This window comes from Thermobia domestica, chromosome 2 (assembly GCF_964235325.1).
Source record: "Thermobia domestica chromosome 2, izTheDome1.hap1.1, whole genome shotgun sequence".
NCBI lineage: Eukaryota > Metazoa > Arthropoda > Insecta > Zygentoma > Lepismatidae > Thermobia > Thermobia domestica.
Genome location: NC_137455.1, coordinates 34,092,718 through 34,110,796, shown reverse-complemented (window position 1 = coordinate 34,110,796; position 18,079 = coordinate 34,092,718). Strand labels below are relative to the sequence as shown.

The 18,079-nt window shown below is 36.5% G+C and overlaps 1 protein-coding gene across 4 annotated transcripts in view; it reads left to right on the top strand.

Moving 5' to 3' along the window:
• Positions 1-18,079, top strand: part of LOC145671379 (ATPase family AAA domain-containing protein 2-like) — a 116,756-nt gene that overhangs the window by 74,098 nt on the left and 24,579 nt on the right. For 3 of the 4 annotated variants that reach the window (XR_014128517.1, XM_081740461.1, XM_081740475.1), the window contains 3 exons: positions 2,214-2,370; positions 4,846-5,231; positions 11,215-11,328. Coding sequence is in view for 3 of the 4 variants with exons in the window: in XM_081740461.1 (XP_081596587.1) it covers positions 2,214-2,370; positions 4,846-5,231; positions 11,215-11,328 (657 nt within the window). In the remaining variant the exon portion in view is untranslated. The remainder of the gene's footprint in view (positions 1-2,213; positions 2,371-4,845; positions 5,232-11,214; positions 11,329-18,079) is intronic. The other variant, XM_081740485.1, reaches the window with a different exon arrangement.

Sequence of the window (18,079 nt, the reverse complement as noted above, 5' to 3'; positions counted from 1 at the left end):
CTTCCAGTTCCCGGAACGATGTTACTTCTTCCATAGATTGAGTCAGAAATAATAATAATAATGACAAAGTTACCTGGAAGCGGTGACCAAAGCTCATCCAACCGCTACTTACAAAACACCCACTGGTAAACAATACCAGCACCACGGACCAGTCCCAAGGGCACAACTTCGGGCAGCATCTTTTGGGCAGCAACCGGTCTCCGACGACCTCTCAGGTAGCTTAACATGCGGTAATCGCAAACTCTAGCCAAAGGTACCGCCTTTGCCCACAACGACGACCACAGACGACGATCCAAGAAGGCGGCAGGCCTAGGTCCCACTAAAGCAGGATGGGGCCAGTCGGCAAAATAATAAAGCACCAAGTCCCAAACTAGGAGATGAAGAAGATGATGAGAAATCGCTACGAAGAATAACCACGCTGACGACGTCACAGTCAGTCAATCCAGGGAAAATGCAGCAGGGCCGAGCTGGAACTAAATCAAAGGGGTGGCTCCTGGTATAACTGCCATATTTCTACTTATGGCATGATGAACAGTTAGAGAGCAGCAAGTCAGTCCCAATAGTAACAGGGATAGACAATAATATACGTCCATAACAAATTACTCAGTTTTGAACGAAATACAAACTCCGATTTATTTCAAACAGCTAGCGTTATCTGTTAAGATTGAGAGATATCCACTCGATGCAGGCCATAGACGTACAAAGAAAGTAGCATACTTTAACTACACATATACACATACTAGCCCAATTGTCGACCATCTTGAATCCTTCATGAGGGTCGAGAATTGAGAGAATATAAAGAAAGAAATAACACTAACTAAGAGCTGATTAAATATTTCTATGAAGTAATCTCTTTGAGAAAATGTAACGTTCAAAGAGGAACGTTACAGTATAGTTTGTATTATCGTTTGCAGGTACTGGATTGGCATATATTTGCAATATGATTTGATAGCAGTGATTACTTCCATGTTACGTACTAGAAACTGGGGAACGGTTTATGGAACATTTTATGTTTTGTCAGATAGTCTGTGGGAATCATTATTAGGCTTGATCCTGTTATTTATTTCTGATATGTTGTCACATTTTCGACAATTTTTTTTATCTGGTATTTCTTGTTTTAATATGTATTTACAGTAGTTTTGGGTTAGTATCACTCGATCCTTTATGGCCATCATAAACCCTACTGTTTCAGAAAAGAGTCCAGTTTTGTTGAGCCAGTCATTTGGTTGTAGTGTATCTGTATTTTAGGTGATCCTTAAAGGTTCCATGGATTCTCTCTCTCTCTTTCTCTTTGTATGTGTGTTTTTCTGCATTTGATTCATATTTTGTGGTGAATTCTGTCATGGTTAGTTAGAGTGGTTAGCTTTTGCGTCTGCATCACATATTACGTAAAATATTGGCTTTCTTTTCTGTTGATTAAATATTGACGAAGGTTTTCAATCTGCTCTTGGAGGAATTTTGGTATATTTGCAATACTAATGCCTTCTTCCGTGGGAAGTTGTGACTCGCTGTGTTGCTGCTTTTGAGTGTTTTATTCCGAATTTCGTCCTTAATATCTAGATCGCTGTATTAAATTATTTAAGTCAGTTTCTGCTGATTTGATTGAATCAAATGAGTATGTAATGAAGGATACTGTAAATGTGTTGATGGCTTTTATTTTGCTAGCGTTTGTGACTTCTGAGTATCGCCTTATTTCTTGACTGGAAATCTTTCTGCATTGTCCTCTGTTCAATGCCTCGAAGCCGCACTATTCCTAGATATTTGTAGTGTTCTCCTTTTAAGTTTTATATTTTGCAGCGTTCATCATTGGAAATCCTATGTTTATTATTTTTCTTCTTTGAAGATGTATTGACTTAAATTTGTTTATTCCTAATTTCACGCAGATGTCACAGCTGAAAACTTATTATTTGTAGTTATCTGTGTAGTTGGCTTGGGGGAGTTAGCGTATAGTTTTAAGTCATCCGTATATATCAACTGATTAATTTTACATTGTTGCATTCTTATATTTCATTTTAGCCCCGAATAATAGTCATAGGTATCCGAAACATAGGTATCATTCGACGGTATCGGGATGAAAAAGTCCATGCATGGGTTTAAGGATTTTAGTATGAGTGTTTGAAGTGAATCACCGTAAGAATGTTGTTATTATTTTACTAAAGATGTTACGATAATTTCGTATATATCTGTAATTAATATATAAACTTTTATTGTAGTTGCTGTACTTGAGGAGTTGCCTTTGGCACCTCCCCCGCCACCCAGGAAACTAACGGAGAAGGAAAGACAAGCATTGTATGAACAGGAAGAGGCAACGTTGAGAGAACTACGAATATTTCTTAGAGAAATTTGCTCAAAACTAGCTCGCAACAGGCAGTGAGTATTCAGATTATTACGTACGGGTGGCTGTATATATTTACTCAGTTAATAACAGTAAAACCAATCATCCTTCTGTTCATTACTATTTGTTTGTATTATTTCGAAATATTTTTGGAATATTAAGGATAGTAAAGTCTGGTCAAAGATTCCTGTCAATCCTCTTATTTAAGAAGTCTTGTCTTATCTATGAGCGGAATTTAAAAAAAAAAAAAAAAAAAAAATCCTTTTATTAATTACGAAACTGCAGAAACCCGGAAACACTAATTTTTGACCTTAAAATAATAATAAATCAAAAATAAACAAAATGTGGTGGTCGAATTTTACAAATCAGTTTAAGTAGAAAGATACATTTGCTAATGGATGCTATAAGATATGTGTTATCAAATTAAAATCAAGTATTAATCTTGTATCTCAAAAGAATGTCGTGTTGTAGTAAATTATTTTATTTAGTATGTAACAGAGAAGGATAAAATCGTTTAATACAGGGTAATCCACAGTTATATCCCTATTTTCATTTCACTATTACTCTGTCATTAACAATTTTATATAGTTGTTGTCAGTTTTATTATGTAATATGGTCCTTGCCATTTCATTCAACGTAGACATCAGCATTAGTAGCACACCGTCGTAGTTGGGGCCCAACGCTCCTCACAGACCGTCGCATCATGTCATTTGCTACCCTCGCACACTCTTCCTTAATGACTGCTTCCAAAGTATCGAAGTCACGCGGTTTTCTGGCATACACTTTCTCTTTCAAATAAGCCGAGAGGAAAAAATCCAATGGGGTCAAGTTTGGACTTCTCGGTGGCCACTCAACATTTTCGCGACGTCCAAAAAGGCGGCCTGGAAAAGCATTGTCAAGCCATTCTCGCGAAATCAAACGCAAAATGGAGAGGTGCTCCATTATGCATAAAGTACAAATTGTCCACTCCTTCCAGGTTGAAAGAATGAGATAAACAAACGTTTGTACAGTGTGCACATACCTTTCCGCATTCATTGTTTCACGAAGAATGTTAGGACTCGTAAGAGCGTCATCACGAATACCACACCACACAGTCAGCGAAGGACGTGACTGCAGTTTTTCAATTGTAGCTCCTTAGGGGTCCAGTAATGGCAGTTAATGACGATTTATGAACCCACCCACATGGAACACTGCTTCGTCTGACAACAGAATGTTACTCAGGATATCTGGCTCTTCTATCCATTGTAATGTGGATTCAGCAAACTCCATCCTAACATCACAGTCTTCCGGTGACAATGCCTGGACAAAATGTGGTTTCCATGGTCACCAGCCGATCTCCTTCATTAGCCGTTGCACCGAACTATACGATAAACCAGATTCTCTATGATATTGTGTCAGGAAGTTCGTGGGACTTTGCGCAAACGCCATAACAGCGTTGACTTTAGCCTCTTCAGTAACAACTCTCTTTGGGGCTCAGCACCCTTTTGGTGAGTAACCGAACCCGTACGCAACAAATCCGCATGCAGTCTCTTTATTGTTTCCACGTCCAGGGTCGCATGTCTCCACTTCTCCCGTCTCCATCTTTGCACCATTAATAGGTGACTGACATACTTCCATCCTCGCTGCTATCCGAGCACAGTCAGCAATGTTCAGTCCCTGCGTCATCTTCACTTAATTACTGGTTAGACCTGCAACAAACAACAATAACGTAAAAATTACATAATGGCATAGAATAGAGCATAATATAATGGTAGAGTTATTTATATTACGTCGTTTGTGATAAAATAGCAGTAAAATAAAAATAGGAACATATAGTAGATCACTCGGTATAACATACCATGCTTTTGGAATACAAAATTAGTACTAATTTTAATTTAGAAAGATATTTGTTTGCATCTATACACACTAAAAGATTCTTCTTTAAATATAAATAAGAAAAACTTTAATGAAACTTAAGATAAACCCAAAGATTTATTTCCATAAATTGCACATTATAATTTTTTTCAGAGATTATTTTAAAATAAAATTCGTATTTTTTTCTTAGTTTTATCATTTGTAATATTTCTGATCTAACGTTTGATAACAAATTGTTGACAGTAATGTATATAAAGAAACGTCCAGCAATAAAAAAAAAAAAAAAAAATCAAATTTAAGTAATCAATTCGTGAGTCCCTTTAGATGTAATTTAATCCAAAACCAGCGAAAATTCTCATCCTAGTATTGACTGCGATGAAGACTTCATCTGCTAGCTTTTTTCTCGGTTACTGGGGTCGGCTTTTCGAATCGCTATCCTTCACCTGTTTCTGTCTTGTCATATCCACTTTGACACCATATCGATCTCCTGCAGTATGTAAGAACCGTTAAACATTTAGCTAGAAATCCTGTGCTGGACACCTATTGAAGTAAGTTTTTGGGCAAATGTTGAATATGTAAGGATTTCCCGTGTTGTAAAATCTAACTAATGTATTACTTCATATAACAATTTGGATAAATGCATGATCTCTTTCCAGGTTCTACATGTTCACAAAACCAGTTGATGTAGAGGAGGTGCCAGATTACCTCACAATAATCAAAGAACCAATGGATTTGGAGACGATGATGACCAAAATTGACCGCCATCAATACGAGTGTGCTCGTGATTTCCTTAACGACATCGATTTGCTTTGCCGTAATGCTCTTGAGTACAATCCAGATCGAGATCCAGCGGATAAACTGATCCGCCACCGTGCCTGTACTCTAAAAGACACTGCCTACGCTCTCATCAAAGCAGAGATGGACTCTGATTTTGAAGAACACTGCCAGGAAATTTCTCGAGCGAGAAAAGCTAGAGCGGAATCTCCGTCCAGATTTGCACCTGATTTTATTCATACGCTCCCGCCACCACCTTCTGAAAAGGGTAAGTTTGTCCTGGTGATATATTATGAAAAAAATTGATGCTGCTTGCTGATAGTTTGCATGGCTTGTTTTGAATGTTTATTCGTAGTGGCGTGCATGTTATTATCTATGTAGGTTATTTGGTAAAGTAGTAGGTAATCTTATTTTATTTATTTCTTGCTAGAAGCTACACTTCGTTTGCTATTTTTTTTTTTTTTTTTAACTAATAAACTTTCTTTCATAGCACAATTGCGAACTTAAGTTCATGATGAACATATCATGCTTCTGTATTTTCATTAGGTTATGTAATTTCTTTATATTTACTATCGCACCCTTAATAAAATTGTGTTGACTTTGTTGTCTTTGTAAACTTATTGTTACATAAGCAGCAGAATGTTAGTGGGGTTTTAGGCCGGTTACATCCGTTTTCGTTACTTATAATTTAACCCCTCATTTGCATTGTTGTTCGGCGAATTTCTGTCTAACCTGGCAAATAAAATGTTACGTGCTCTTTGAGGCGAAGAACTAACGTGCCTGCTTTTTGTACGCTTTGTCCCCCAGCGTTGATTCTCGGTGGGAATACTTCTCTCGGATAAGAACTTGAATAGTAGTTGGGATCCTATTTGAAGTTGAAAGTCCCATTTCATAGTCCCGATTGGCAGACATTAAACTTTAATCTGTCCAGTTATATTCTGTTCATATTGTCCATAGATTCATTATGAGCTGAGGCTATGCTTTGTTTAAAAAGCACTTGAACTCGGGTGATCTCAGCAAATATGAATTAATAATGGACGACGAGATTGCGTTTGTTGGTGTTTCGAGTTCTCCACGCCTTCGGTGCGAGCGGTCCCGGGTTCGATTCCCGGTGGGGGCACTCGGTCGAAAAAGTGTAACACGCTTTTCCAGGCCAGCCACCCTGAATGAGGTTTTCCTGAGTTTTCCTCATTCACATCAGGCAAATGCCGGGGTGGTACCTAACTTATAGGTCCCAGGCCGCTAACTTTCTTCCCTAATCCTTTCTTCCTTCCCTTTCCCCGGATTGTGTGCTCGCCGAGGGATGTCATCCCTCAAATCGTGAAGGGCTAAATGGCCTTAGATGCCGAAAGCCCAGAAATCTAAAATCCTAAATCCTAATCGAGTTCTCCATTTCTTTTCTTATCATACTATCAATTCTTCCAGTATCACCCACATGGGTTTATGTAGTCTCTTGAAGCGTACAAGACATAATCATAATGAGCCTTATTCAGAGTGGTTATTATATATGATTAGCGTCATACTAACGACTTGACTAACCATTGAATCATGCAGTAGTCAATCCCTTAGTATGGCGCTAATCATATGTTGAAACGACTCTGCATAAGTCTTAATTATATTAAACTTGATTAGGAAGATATAATTTTTCTTTACCATCAGATCTTTTATTATCTTATTCCTAGATGGGTGAGAGTAAGAAATCGATCACAGTAACCTATTTTTGTGTTAATACTGCCATTTATTCAATTTATAATAATTTCTTTATAACCGTATTCTGGGATAAGCTATTAACAATTAAACGCTTTATTAATTTATTTAGTTCCAGCACTTAATAATATTCGCACATTTAATGTCACGTTCCAATAACGTTAATGTTGGTTTAATACTAACAACTAAAGATATAATCGAGCGAAAAGCAACGACTAAATGTATATAAATTTTGTCGTGTTTTGTTGTTTGTATTGTACATATACATCAAACTGCATTCTGAATTGTTAGAGTTACTGTTAAAATTCAAATGGACCATGTAAATTATACGATAATACAATTTGAAATATGGTGTGTGTTGTGGGCTTACCTTTAAATTATGTCGCTAAAACGTTTTAGTGTGCTGTTTCAGCCACTCTTCGTATGGTCGTTTTTAACGTGTTTAAATCACTCACTGAATATTTTTTTTTTTTTTTTTTGGAGGGGAAGGGGAGGGGGATCATCTTGCACATTATTTTGTCCTGCAAGAGATTAAGAATTGAATCTGACAGCTTTCGGTTCACTGATTCTTTTGTTATTGATGAATTCTTGCAGTGAGAATTCGTGATGGAACACTTAGAGACTAAAACTTTCCATGTGGCAAAGTACGTATATGCCTCAACTTCTTGGGAGTGCTTTTAGTTCCTTGAAATTAATTTCACATTTAAAGTTCAAAAAAACGTGAAAAAAAATTGAGTGTAAAGTGTATATAAGAGGTCCATTTAGTAAATAACCGGAAAAGTTGTATAAAAAATACAAAAGTTCGACCAAGTTCAGTCTTGTTATCTTTTTGTTGGTGTCCTAGAACTATTATCAGATGGGCCTGGCACACCTGCCTCGCGAACGAGATGGCTGGGAATCAGTGAGACAAGATGGCGGCACCCTTGCAGGTGTGCATCAACGTGGAGCAGCGGAATATCATTAGATTTCTGTTAGCCGTGAAATCAATCGAAATTCACCATCGGATGGCAGTGCAATATGGTGAAAGTTGTTTTGAGTCGATCACAAGTATACGAGTGGGCAGATAAGTTCAAACGGGGTGTAGCAAGTGTTGAAAATTTGCCACGCCCAGGACGCTATGTTTGTGCAGTCACGGGGAATAACATTGCGAAAGTTGATACGAAAAAACAGGCGTACTACGGTGAGTGATATTGCAGCAAAGATGAACATTAGTGTCAGATCAGCCCACGATATTGTTCATGACGTACTGATGTTCAAGAAAGTGTGTGCGATGTGGGTTCCAAAACATTTGACATCAGAAATGGATGTGGACAGGGAGCTTTTATGACAGTACGAGGCTGAAAGGGAGACATTTCTTTACCGTATTGGAACCCACCTCGCACATATTTTCTTGAACATCAGTATGTCATGAACAATATGGTGGGCACATTCTTAAGCTAAGAGAAATCTAATGACACTGCTGCTCCACGTTGGTTATCTTGTTTCACTGGTTCCCAGCATCCTGTTCGCGAGGCCCATTTGATAATAGTTCTAGGTCACAAAAAAAAAAAAAAAAAAATAATAATAATAATAATAATAATAATAATAAAATAATAACAAACAAGCACGAACTTTGTCAAAATTTTTGTATTTTTTATACAACTTTTCCCGATTACTTATTGAATGGACCTTGTATATAATTATTTATATTACACTCTAAATCATGTCTGTTGTCGACATTGAAAATTATGTGTAGCTGATTTGAACGTATGTTTTTGTAGAAAGAGAGACAATTTTGTAGTAAGTGACTTCTACAATAAAAACTTCTAGCGAGACATAATTTTAAAGGAAGACTATAACACTTCACATTATGTAATACATTTCTTCATTACTCTCTTTAAATAAATATAAAATATTTATAGACTATATTTTTTATGAACTATCGTAACAAGATGAATAAACTGAAAATGAAATGGGGATTAGAAAGCAAAAATCTGAGTAGGCTAGATGGGGCAAAAGCAACAGTGTATGGTTTAAAAAGAAAATAGTAATAAAAGTAAAGCAAGTAGGATACTAGGAACTCAGACTGCAATGTCATTTCTTTCTTATCTGTCGCCTCTTCAACTGAGTATTCTATATAATTAACATGCTTTTAGGAATAAATTATGCAGATGTAATTCTTTTCTAATTCGTTTCAGTTGTTATGTTTTCTCCTTGCTCTTGTTTCTGTTTCACAGGCCCAATCAGGACCGGATTTAGGGGGTGGGTGCAAAGGTGCATGTGCACGTCCCCTTCATTGTTAATATACTTTATCTAAAATGAGGAGTTAGCAGTGAAAATACCAACGCTTTCCGAAACTTTCCTCCATCAGGTTTCCGTTTGGGGCTTAAAAGAAGGCAGAGCTTTGCAAAAGTACTGGCTTAAGCCGATTTTCAGAAGGTTGAAAGAAAAGGTTTCACCAAGCAAAACAATACAGCATTTGTAAGTAAGGGAAAAAATAGAAGCCAGGAGGAGAGAACATTTTTTCCTCCATATCACTTCAAACCCTCTTTAAAATACTCCCCCCTCCGTTCTATGTATCAGCGTGTTCAGGGGTAAAGATAAAGGGGCATGTCACTTTGAAAACTTTCAATCTGATTGGTTATTTTGGTAGTTATTGGAGCACCTCCCCTCAGGCAATCCTGGATCCGGCCCTGGTCCCAATCATTGTTGATTACTAGACCAGAGGAGGAAAAAAAAAAAAAATATTACGAGGGTATTTACAAGTTTCCGGCCTGACTTTGAAATTTTACCCCTGGTAGCAAGCCGTTCGTGACACATGGTGCCATCTATGGAAGAAATAATGTATCAATTTCAACTGTCTAACAGTGGCAGTTAGTTCATTAGAGGTAGTCATTTGAATTAGTCGCTGTGTGTTGAGCACGCTTATTTGCACGACAATGCTTCAGTCCACACGGCTTTTGTTCCCAAGGCTGCAGTGCTAAATCTGGCCTGTAGGATGAATGCTAAATCTCCGCAAAGCCACAGTCTTTGAATGCACCCTCGGCAACAACAGCCGTGTGGACTGGAGCATTGTCATGCAAATAAGGTGCTCAACACACACAGATTGGTTCAAATGACTGCCTTCAACGGACTGACGCAGCTAGACAGTTGAAACGGATACATTATTTCTTCTCTACAGGTTTTGAGGAGAGAACTGAACAGTGCGGACTTCAAAACTGTACTGTAAAATATATATATATATATATATATATATATATATATATATATATATATATATATATATATATAAAATTCAAATTAGCGCTATTTTATGAAATTGGTGATTGATTATTCAATCTTTTCAACTACTGTGATTGTACAAATTGTACTTATTCTATTTACAAATCACACCAATTCCGATTTGAGAAAACTGTACACTACGTTATCCGGTAATCTCTTCGTCTTGACGGAAGATTATTTCTCTTTAATATATTACATCAATTTAAATGTTTTCTCTTTCCACCATACTCTATAGTACTCCACTTAGAATACAATTTCGTCATCGTCTCCTTTAGCTTAAAGAGCATAATCGTGGGACGCTAAACTGAAAGATTTCATTTTATTTCATTTTTCTCATTTTGTACTTAACAGGTGCTCTTGGCATTCTCAGATCATGTCTTTGTGCCTAGGTAATTTTCTTTGTTGTTGTCCATTCACACATTGCAAAAGTCTCTCGTTTCTTATCCTTTTTATTCTGTAAAATACAGTACTGTACACAACATTTGATGTGGCTTTTTCTTAACGCTGTAGACATCCTCAAAAACGCTATACTTACTAAAGATTCCTTTCACCATTTCTTACTTGTATTTCTCATTCACACTTCATGTTTGCTAATTATATTATTTTCTTCTATGGTATCACAGCTCTTAGACGAGTTTTCGCCCTCCGTCAGAATCTGCCTGTCGTCTGCCTTCCCTTGTTCGCTTTTCAGTTTTTTTTTATCGAGCTTCGTTTATATCTTCTTATTCCATACGTCATCAATTTTTTCTCGTTCTTTCCCTTCTTGTGGCTGTTATATATCAGCTAAGAATTTTTTTTCTCTATTTTTCTTTCCTCATTCTGTATGCCCTGCTTTCTCTAAGTGGTTAAGCTTTTGTAACATACTAAGTTTCATTTCAGAATTTGTTACTCTGAAAGAACCTATTATTAGCACAGTTAAATTATCTTATCACAGTTTCTTTGAAACAGTGAAGAAAATTTATGAAAGGCAGCATGGAATGATTGGCAGAAAATGGAATAGATGGGGAATTTTTTCTAAACTTGTTCCTTAAATTATTAAACCTGTGTATTGGAACAATATCGTAAAGCTTTGTTTAAATAGCCTTATTTGTTACTTTTGAAAACAGCTTTGAGATCGAGAGCCAATGTAAGATGAAAACGGATTTTTATCAGTTATGCCTTCAGCGTGCGTTTTAATTTGCAGATTCTTGTGTCTATAATGTACGTGTTATGTCCCAGTGTTACAGTTTGAGATCGTTGACGAAGAGTGTATTACTATGTCGCTTATATATACTTCTTTATAGAGAAAACTCAAGCGCAGGAAACAACTGTAGAAGAAGAAACAAGTGTAAGTAAACGCATCCGTAGAAGAAATTCTGGCCTTTCTGGTTCTCCTACCGAGAATAAAGAAAGCCAAGGTAAATACTAAGTTGATACTTACAATTAAATGTTACGTAGAAACTAATTCCATAGGTGGTGGATAAATAATCTGAAGGTATAGTCATTGTTAATGAAAGTTTAAATTATGTTTGGTGAATAGGTTGTGTTATGGTTACTTTAAGTGGATCGAATTTCAGCATGTTATGGTAAGGACCTTTGCCTTTTATAAATCAATAATGAAATAATGTCTAAAAAAGTAAAGTAACCTAAATATTTGTTAACCAAATGTTACAGATGTAAAGCATTCATTATTTTTGCTGTGGAATTTTACGATTTTTTTAACGTATAATTCCCCATAGCAGCAACGCACATGAAAATCCGTAGCGTCTTTTCAAGCACCTATCCTTATTAACGATTTTTTTTAAAAAAAGTCTGTATTGCAAGGGTTGCACTGAAAGTTTCGGGAAAATAATAGAACGCAAGAATATCAAAGTACAGCAATTCTTTATTTATTGCTTATCAAAGTACTCCCCATGTACAACAATGCATTGTTTCACGCGATGGAACCACACCTTGAAACAGCTCTGACACTCCGAAGTTGGTACCTGTGAAACACGCAGTTTGTATGCCTCGATGGCTTCTTCTGGAGTGCAAAGGCGCTTCCCACGCAACATGTTCTTGATTGTTGGGAACAAAGAAATCACTGGGCTAAGTCAAGGGAGATAAGCCGGATGTTTCATGATTTTAATGTTTTCCTGGTCCAGAAAATCACTTGTGGTGGCAGCTGTAGTGTGAGAGGTGGCATTGTCGGGATGCAGAATGATTCGACGGTTTGGGTTGGACTGTCTGCTCACATTCAGTACTTCTGGTAGGTATATGGTTGAGTACCATTCTGCATTGACTGTTCTACAATTCTCCAATGGGACAGTTGCATTATGACCTGATCATTTGTTTGCAGACACTTCGTGCATGAACAGCTTCAGTTGGTTTAGGTTCATCGCAGAACTCCCACACAAGACATTGTCGCTATGTTTCCGGTTCGTATGCATAAATCCATATTTAATCACCTGTTAAAATGTTAAATACCAAACTAGATTATATAGACTTGAACCTTTATGTCATAGCTTTGCACCACTTCACGCGGGCGTCTTTTTGTGTTTGAGTTAAATTGTGTGGGATCCAACGATCGCGAAGTTTTTTTCACACGTAAATGATCATGCAATATTGTTTGTAATTGGCTCATGCCAATGCCTAAGATCTCCTGAATTTCGCGATAAATCACATGTCGATCAGTGTTAATTAATTCACGAACAGCTTCAATGTTTTTGAACACAATGGTTGTCGATGGACACAAGTGTGGACCAAGTCAAAATTTTCACCCGAGCAAAGTGACTTTTTGCCCCTCCCCCTTCAAGTCCTAGACTATATTCAGTACTTAAGTATATTCAGTAGTTAAAATATACTTGTACATATGGTATCAATTACATGGTATTTTTTTTATTGTTACTTATGTATCGATATGTATAAACAAAAACAATATCAAACAGCATTTATTGAATACTACTAATGGTGACATGATTACTGCTATATTGTAATTTGTTTTGTTACATCAAGAGTTATTCTACCACATATCCAAATATGTAACAATCTATTCTAATAACGTGAAATACCAATTAGATAATACCTTTCACAAATGTTAAACGTGTTTTACGCACAGCAATATAAACAATCCTTTTTATGTAGTTCGTAGTAGTTGAAGTCCATAGCATTCATAAAATGTATCTCATGAATTTGTACAAAAGCTGAATACTCTTACAAGACTAAAGCTTAGTAACAGGTTTTATTAAGCATTAGAAATCCTCTAACTTTGATAAGTAAGTAGATCATACCAGTCAATTTAGGAAACTTTATGACAAAGCGTCCATTCGATTCTTTTCAGCATCCAAGCGTATATACAATTTCACAAACATTGTCGAAATGAACGATTTCGCAACAACTGTACATATCGAAAAATAACATCTTCTAGACATTACTTTCAACAAAGGCCGACAGTTTGACTCGGCGATGTAGTTTCTAAGAAATCAAAAGTAAGTGCTGCATATACTGTTTCCCCCCTCTACTGCCACTTTAAAAGAGTATCATATAAAATCCAATAACATTCATTGCATAGGAAAAGTTCAAAAGAACATAGCCTGCTATAAACAATACCAACTCCCCCTCCACTCTTTCTTCTACATGCCATATCTCCACATGTCGATACAGCCCCCTAGTACTACGAAATTCTCTTCTTCCATAATGGAATAGAAAAAGGTGAGGTAATTGACGCTACTTTACAAGAATATAAACCAAAAATAATCAGTAGAAAACACGTTATAAAATTTAATTTTTGAAGCTCGTTTTGGCGCCCCCTTGATTGTGGCGTCCCGGACAGTTGCCCGGTTCGTGGTTCGCCCCTGGATGGACGACTTTCACGATCCTCATCACTCGGGCTGATTCAAACACATTTGAATTCGTGAAACCACCTGTAATTGTCGTCTGGGATGGGGCTTCATCAGGAAAAGCAGTAGGCATCCGACGAACACTCGTGCTGTGTTAACCCTTAGCGAAAATCGTAGTAAATCATGGCACGAAAGTGCTCTCTCATCAGGTTCCATTTTTTATCATGATCACCTCAATTCAAACTGGTGCCTTGCAACGACAAGATTCCGAGTTACATACGGTTTTTGCATTTAGAATTGACAGTTTATAAAGTCATAAAGATGAACAGTTTATAACTACAACAAAATCTAACAGATTACATTGTTCCCAGTAGGTGGTTCCCGAAACTTTCAGTGCAATCCTCGTAACGAATTTAATTCTGACTAATTTGTTAGCATTCTCGCCTTGACTTCCAGATACAAATTAATTCCAGGTGGAATACGTTCGGTTCAAATCCCTGGGTTCATGTCTCATGTAGCCTTAACTGTGGAATAAATTCGGAACAAACAAACAAGTAATCTAGTCTACGCCGGACTGATTCCAATTAATGTATTGTTGTAGTGAGGAGTTTAACATTTTTATCTAACACCAAGCCCATATAGGGTGTAGATGAATTTAACAGATGTAACCGACTCTTGTCTATGAGGAATTCAAACCATGTAAGTTCTAACCAAGAATAAATGAAGCTTGCATACTAAAGGCGGGATGCAGGGTAAGACGCGGGTACGATACAGTGGTACATATCTAAGATTACCATATACACGAAATTATTCCACATTTTAGACGCTGTTGCAGTGTCTTCTTCATTTTACTTTGCCTTATATTTAAAATGCCAATGTGTTTCTTCATAGCTATACTTTTTTTTTTTTTTTTTGTCATTCAAAATGTTATTTTATTCTCAAAATCAAGTAATATCTTCATATTTTGTTATATAATTTGTATTTTCGTTTCAGCAAGTATATTTAAATTATAATGTTATGAAACAAATTTACCACCATTTCCCCAAGATACGGAATCAGAGAACCAAATCGACGGAATATTTAACAATAATAATCTATAAATAGCTGTGTCCATCAATACAAAAGTTTGACAATTTCTTTCGTTTTTTTTTCTTTTGTTTGTTTGTTTGTTTTTCGATCATAGCGTAGTTTACATGGAAACAAATAAAGTCCGAATTCACGGAATTTTCGGAGCCGATTTTATGTATATATGAATTTTCCAGTCAGCAGATATCACTAATAGAAAGATTTCATTTCTCTAAACTTAAATCTTCTAGAGTCTGCATTGTTATTGTATTAAAATGAGAAAATAAACAATAGCTAACAATATGACTAAACCTAGAATAGATTAAACCTAGAATTGATTCGTAAGGCTTCCTACAGAAACGTTTCGACGGGATATATATATATATATATTTCCGCATCATGTTCGATCTTACTGATGGCTTCTACATTTAAATTTGTTAAATGTGTTTCTGTACGTTCTTTGTCTTAGGTCAAAACCCACAACAGTGATTTAATACACAAAATGAAGCTATAAAATAATTAAGCATTCAAAGATTAAAAGTACAAAAACTGTCTGTAATTCGTATCGTCTAATGTATTTGACGTCGAAAATTAATGCAACCTTAAATGGATTCCTTAAACTAGCACCTTATGGAGCTTCAGTGCTAACTCCAAAAGAATCAATCGTAGGCGGGAACGCTAACATAGAACCACCAGTGTTTGCATTTGTGTAAGGGAGTATATTTTCACGTTCTTTAAAATATTGGAGAAAAAAATAATAAATTTTGACATTTTGGTCTAGTACTGACAAAGCACTGTAGTGGTTAGAATGTTGGACTCGCGTCGGCGTTGTCCTGGCTGGTGCATCCCAGTTTTCGGCATCCGTCTAGCGTCATGAGGCAAACTGGTGAGTCACGTGAATAAAAGACGTTGATGGCCAGTAGATTCTGATACGCCTGTTAGAGGTAAGGCGGTGTCGCTAGACTGGATGTAATTCAGTTGGTCGCTAACATATCGCATTGGGCGGTGCAGGCCCACGAAGAGCTGTCACGCCAATCACTATTGACTTGCTGACGATTACGTAACATTAAGGAACTTCAAGCAAAGTGTTTTAGAATAGAGAATCTTGAAAATATTAAAAAAAAAGATTATATATCGTAGAAAAATCTGTTTGTTAAGCTGGCAAAGAAGTTTCGGTATTCTGTATGCCAAGGATAATATTAAGTGCCAGCGCAATGGCCAGTTCTGTTGTTGCTGATTTCCATGAATCCCTACTAACTAGACAGCTTTTGATAATTATTTTGTGGAGGAACCCTCATAGAAAAATGCTTCAGCTGCTGAAAGATCATGTGACAAAAGTAACCCCTACGGTAAGTGAGAGAACGGGGTTTGAATCCCCACTAGTCCAGCAATCATACTTTTCAGTGTTTCCCGCAGATTTCATTAAAACTGATATTGTGTGAAAAGTACACAGTTTTTTGAAATTAATCAGCAATTAAAAGAAAAAGTGAAAATATGCTTTTGGTTATCTTTAAACTGCCTTTTCTCCCCTCAGTTTGGTTAGTTATATGATTTTGAGTAGCAATGCATGCCACAACTTGTAGAAGTAAACGTATTTGATTAGTTAGTAACGATCATTTTGCTGTTGATCCAAGTCGTGTAGATTATGTCGGAATTGGATTCAAACATCTAAAAGTTACAGATTTAGAGTAGTGCTGATGCTGATTACTCTATCATAAAATGGCTATTGTTTTGATACTTAAATTATATTCATTTATAAGTTTGGTAATAGTGGTAAGTTGTAAAGACGTATGTTCTGCAGTTAAAAGTTTTTAAATACCTACGATTTGTTAGACTTGCAATATCAGCATGTACTATTTTTTCCAACACGAAATTATTTCTGTTCATCGTAGTAATATTTTAGTTCAAAATAAATATTGACATAATAGCTTAAATGCATTACCTTAGAGTACGTTTGTTTTATCTTGGCACAGTGATCTGAGTGTGGTGTGGCGTTTTGCTATGTTTCCTGACGTATTGTAACTCTCAACCTAACAGTGGCGTGGCACCAATGAGTTGCAGACAGATCCATCCTTTAGGCGGGAAGCGTGCCAAGATGAAACAAACGTACTCTAGTTCCGAATACATGGTGTCCGAAAATGACTACCATTTTAAAGAAAATTTTCTCTGTACTCCTGATGTGATATGAGAATCAATTTTATACCAAAAGTAAGATAATATCTTTTAAAAAAATAATAAATCGGACTCCCTAATGTGATATTAATATGCTTACCTTATAAAGATTCATTATTTGCACTCTTCGTGACACGCCAGATGTCAGGTCGATAATCCGTTTCCTACCATATTCAAATCAACATGGATCTTGCAGCAAAGGATTCAGTGGTCCGTTGTGTCACCTTCATGAGATCTCGAGGCAATGATTGACATAGTTCCACAGAAGAAAATCGCGTGGCGTCATGTCTAGAAACCTTTCATCAACACTTCATTATCAGGACCAGTGCGACCTAGCCAACGATGTGGAAGATGTTCATGAAGATACATCCTATACTGTCGAGCGGAGCAATTCTTAACTCCTGGTGCACCTCTCGAATTGACCATAGGACTGCGCTGGAAAAATTACCAAACTTTATTCATTGTCTTGTCCGAATGCTTTTTTCCTTTACATAGGCAACCTGTCTCTAGAAGTTGTCTATACCAATACTTGATTAAGTTCTTGTCAGGTGGAACAACGCTATACAACCGCTGAAAGTTGTGTTAAACGGTGATAATAGTTGTGATTTTTGCATATTGTGCTGCACAAAGTGCCTTCTGTGTTTGGAGCACGTCACCTTGGAAAATCTTTTAACTAGAGAAACAAATCACTGTACGAAGCAACGTTTATTTTTAATTAATAACTATGCTACAGTTTCTTCAACTAACTGAAGATACTCGCTTCATCGGACACTGTCAATGTCTGATGTCTGATAAAGCCAATATCTTCAGTTAGTTGGCGAAACTGTCGCATAGTTATTATTTTAAAATAAACGTACAGTGATTTGTTTTCTAGTTCAAGTTATTTAAGATAGCAAAGCTAATGTGAGCCAGTTAGTTATTGGAAAATCTGTGCGTATGCGTACAGCGCGTATTTCAAGTAAAACTTTGATGATCTTACTATGGAGATACAGAGTATGATTCTTACAAGTATCTCCACAGACAGTCACCAATAGATAAATAAATAGGTAAAATCTTTTCGGACACTCTGTATTTGAACACATAGTATACTAATAGTTGAATATCTAGTGACAAA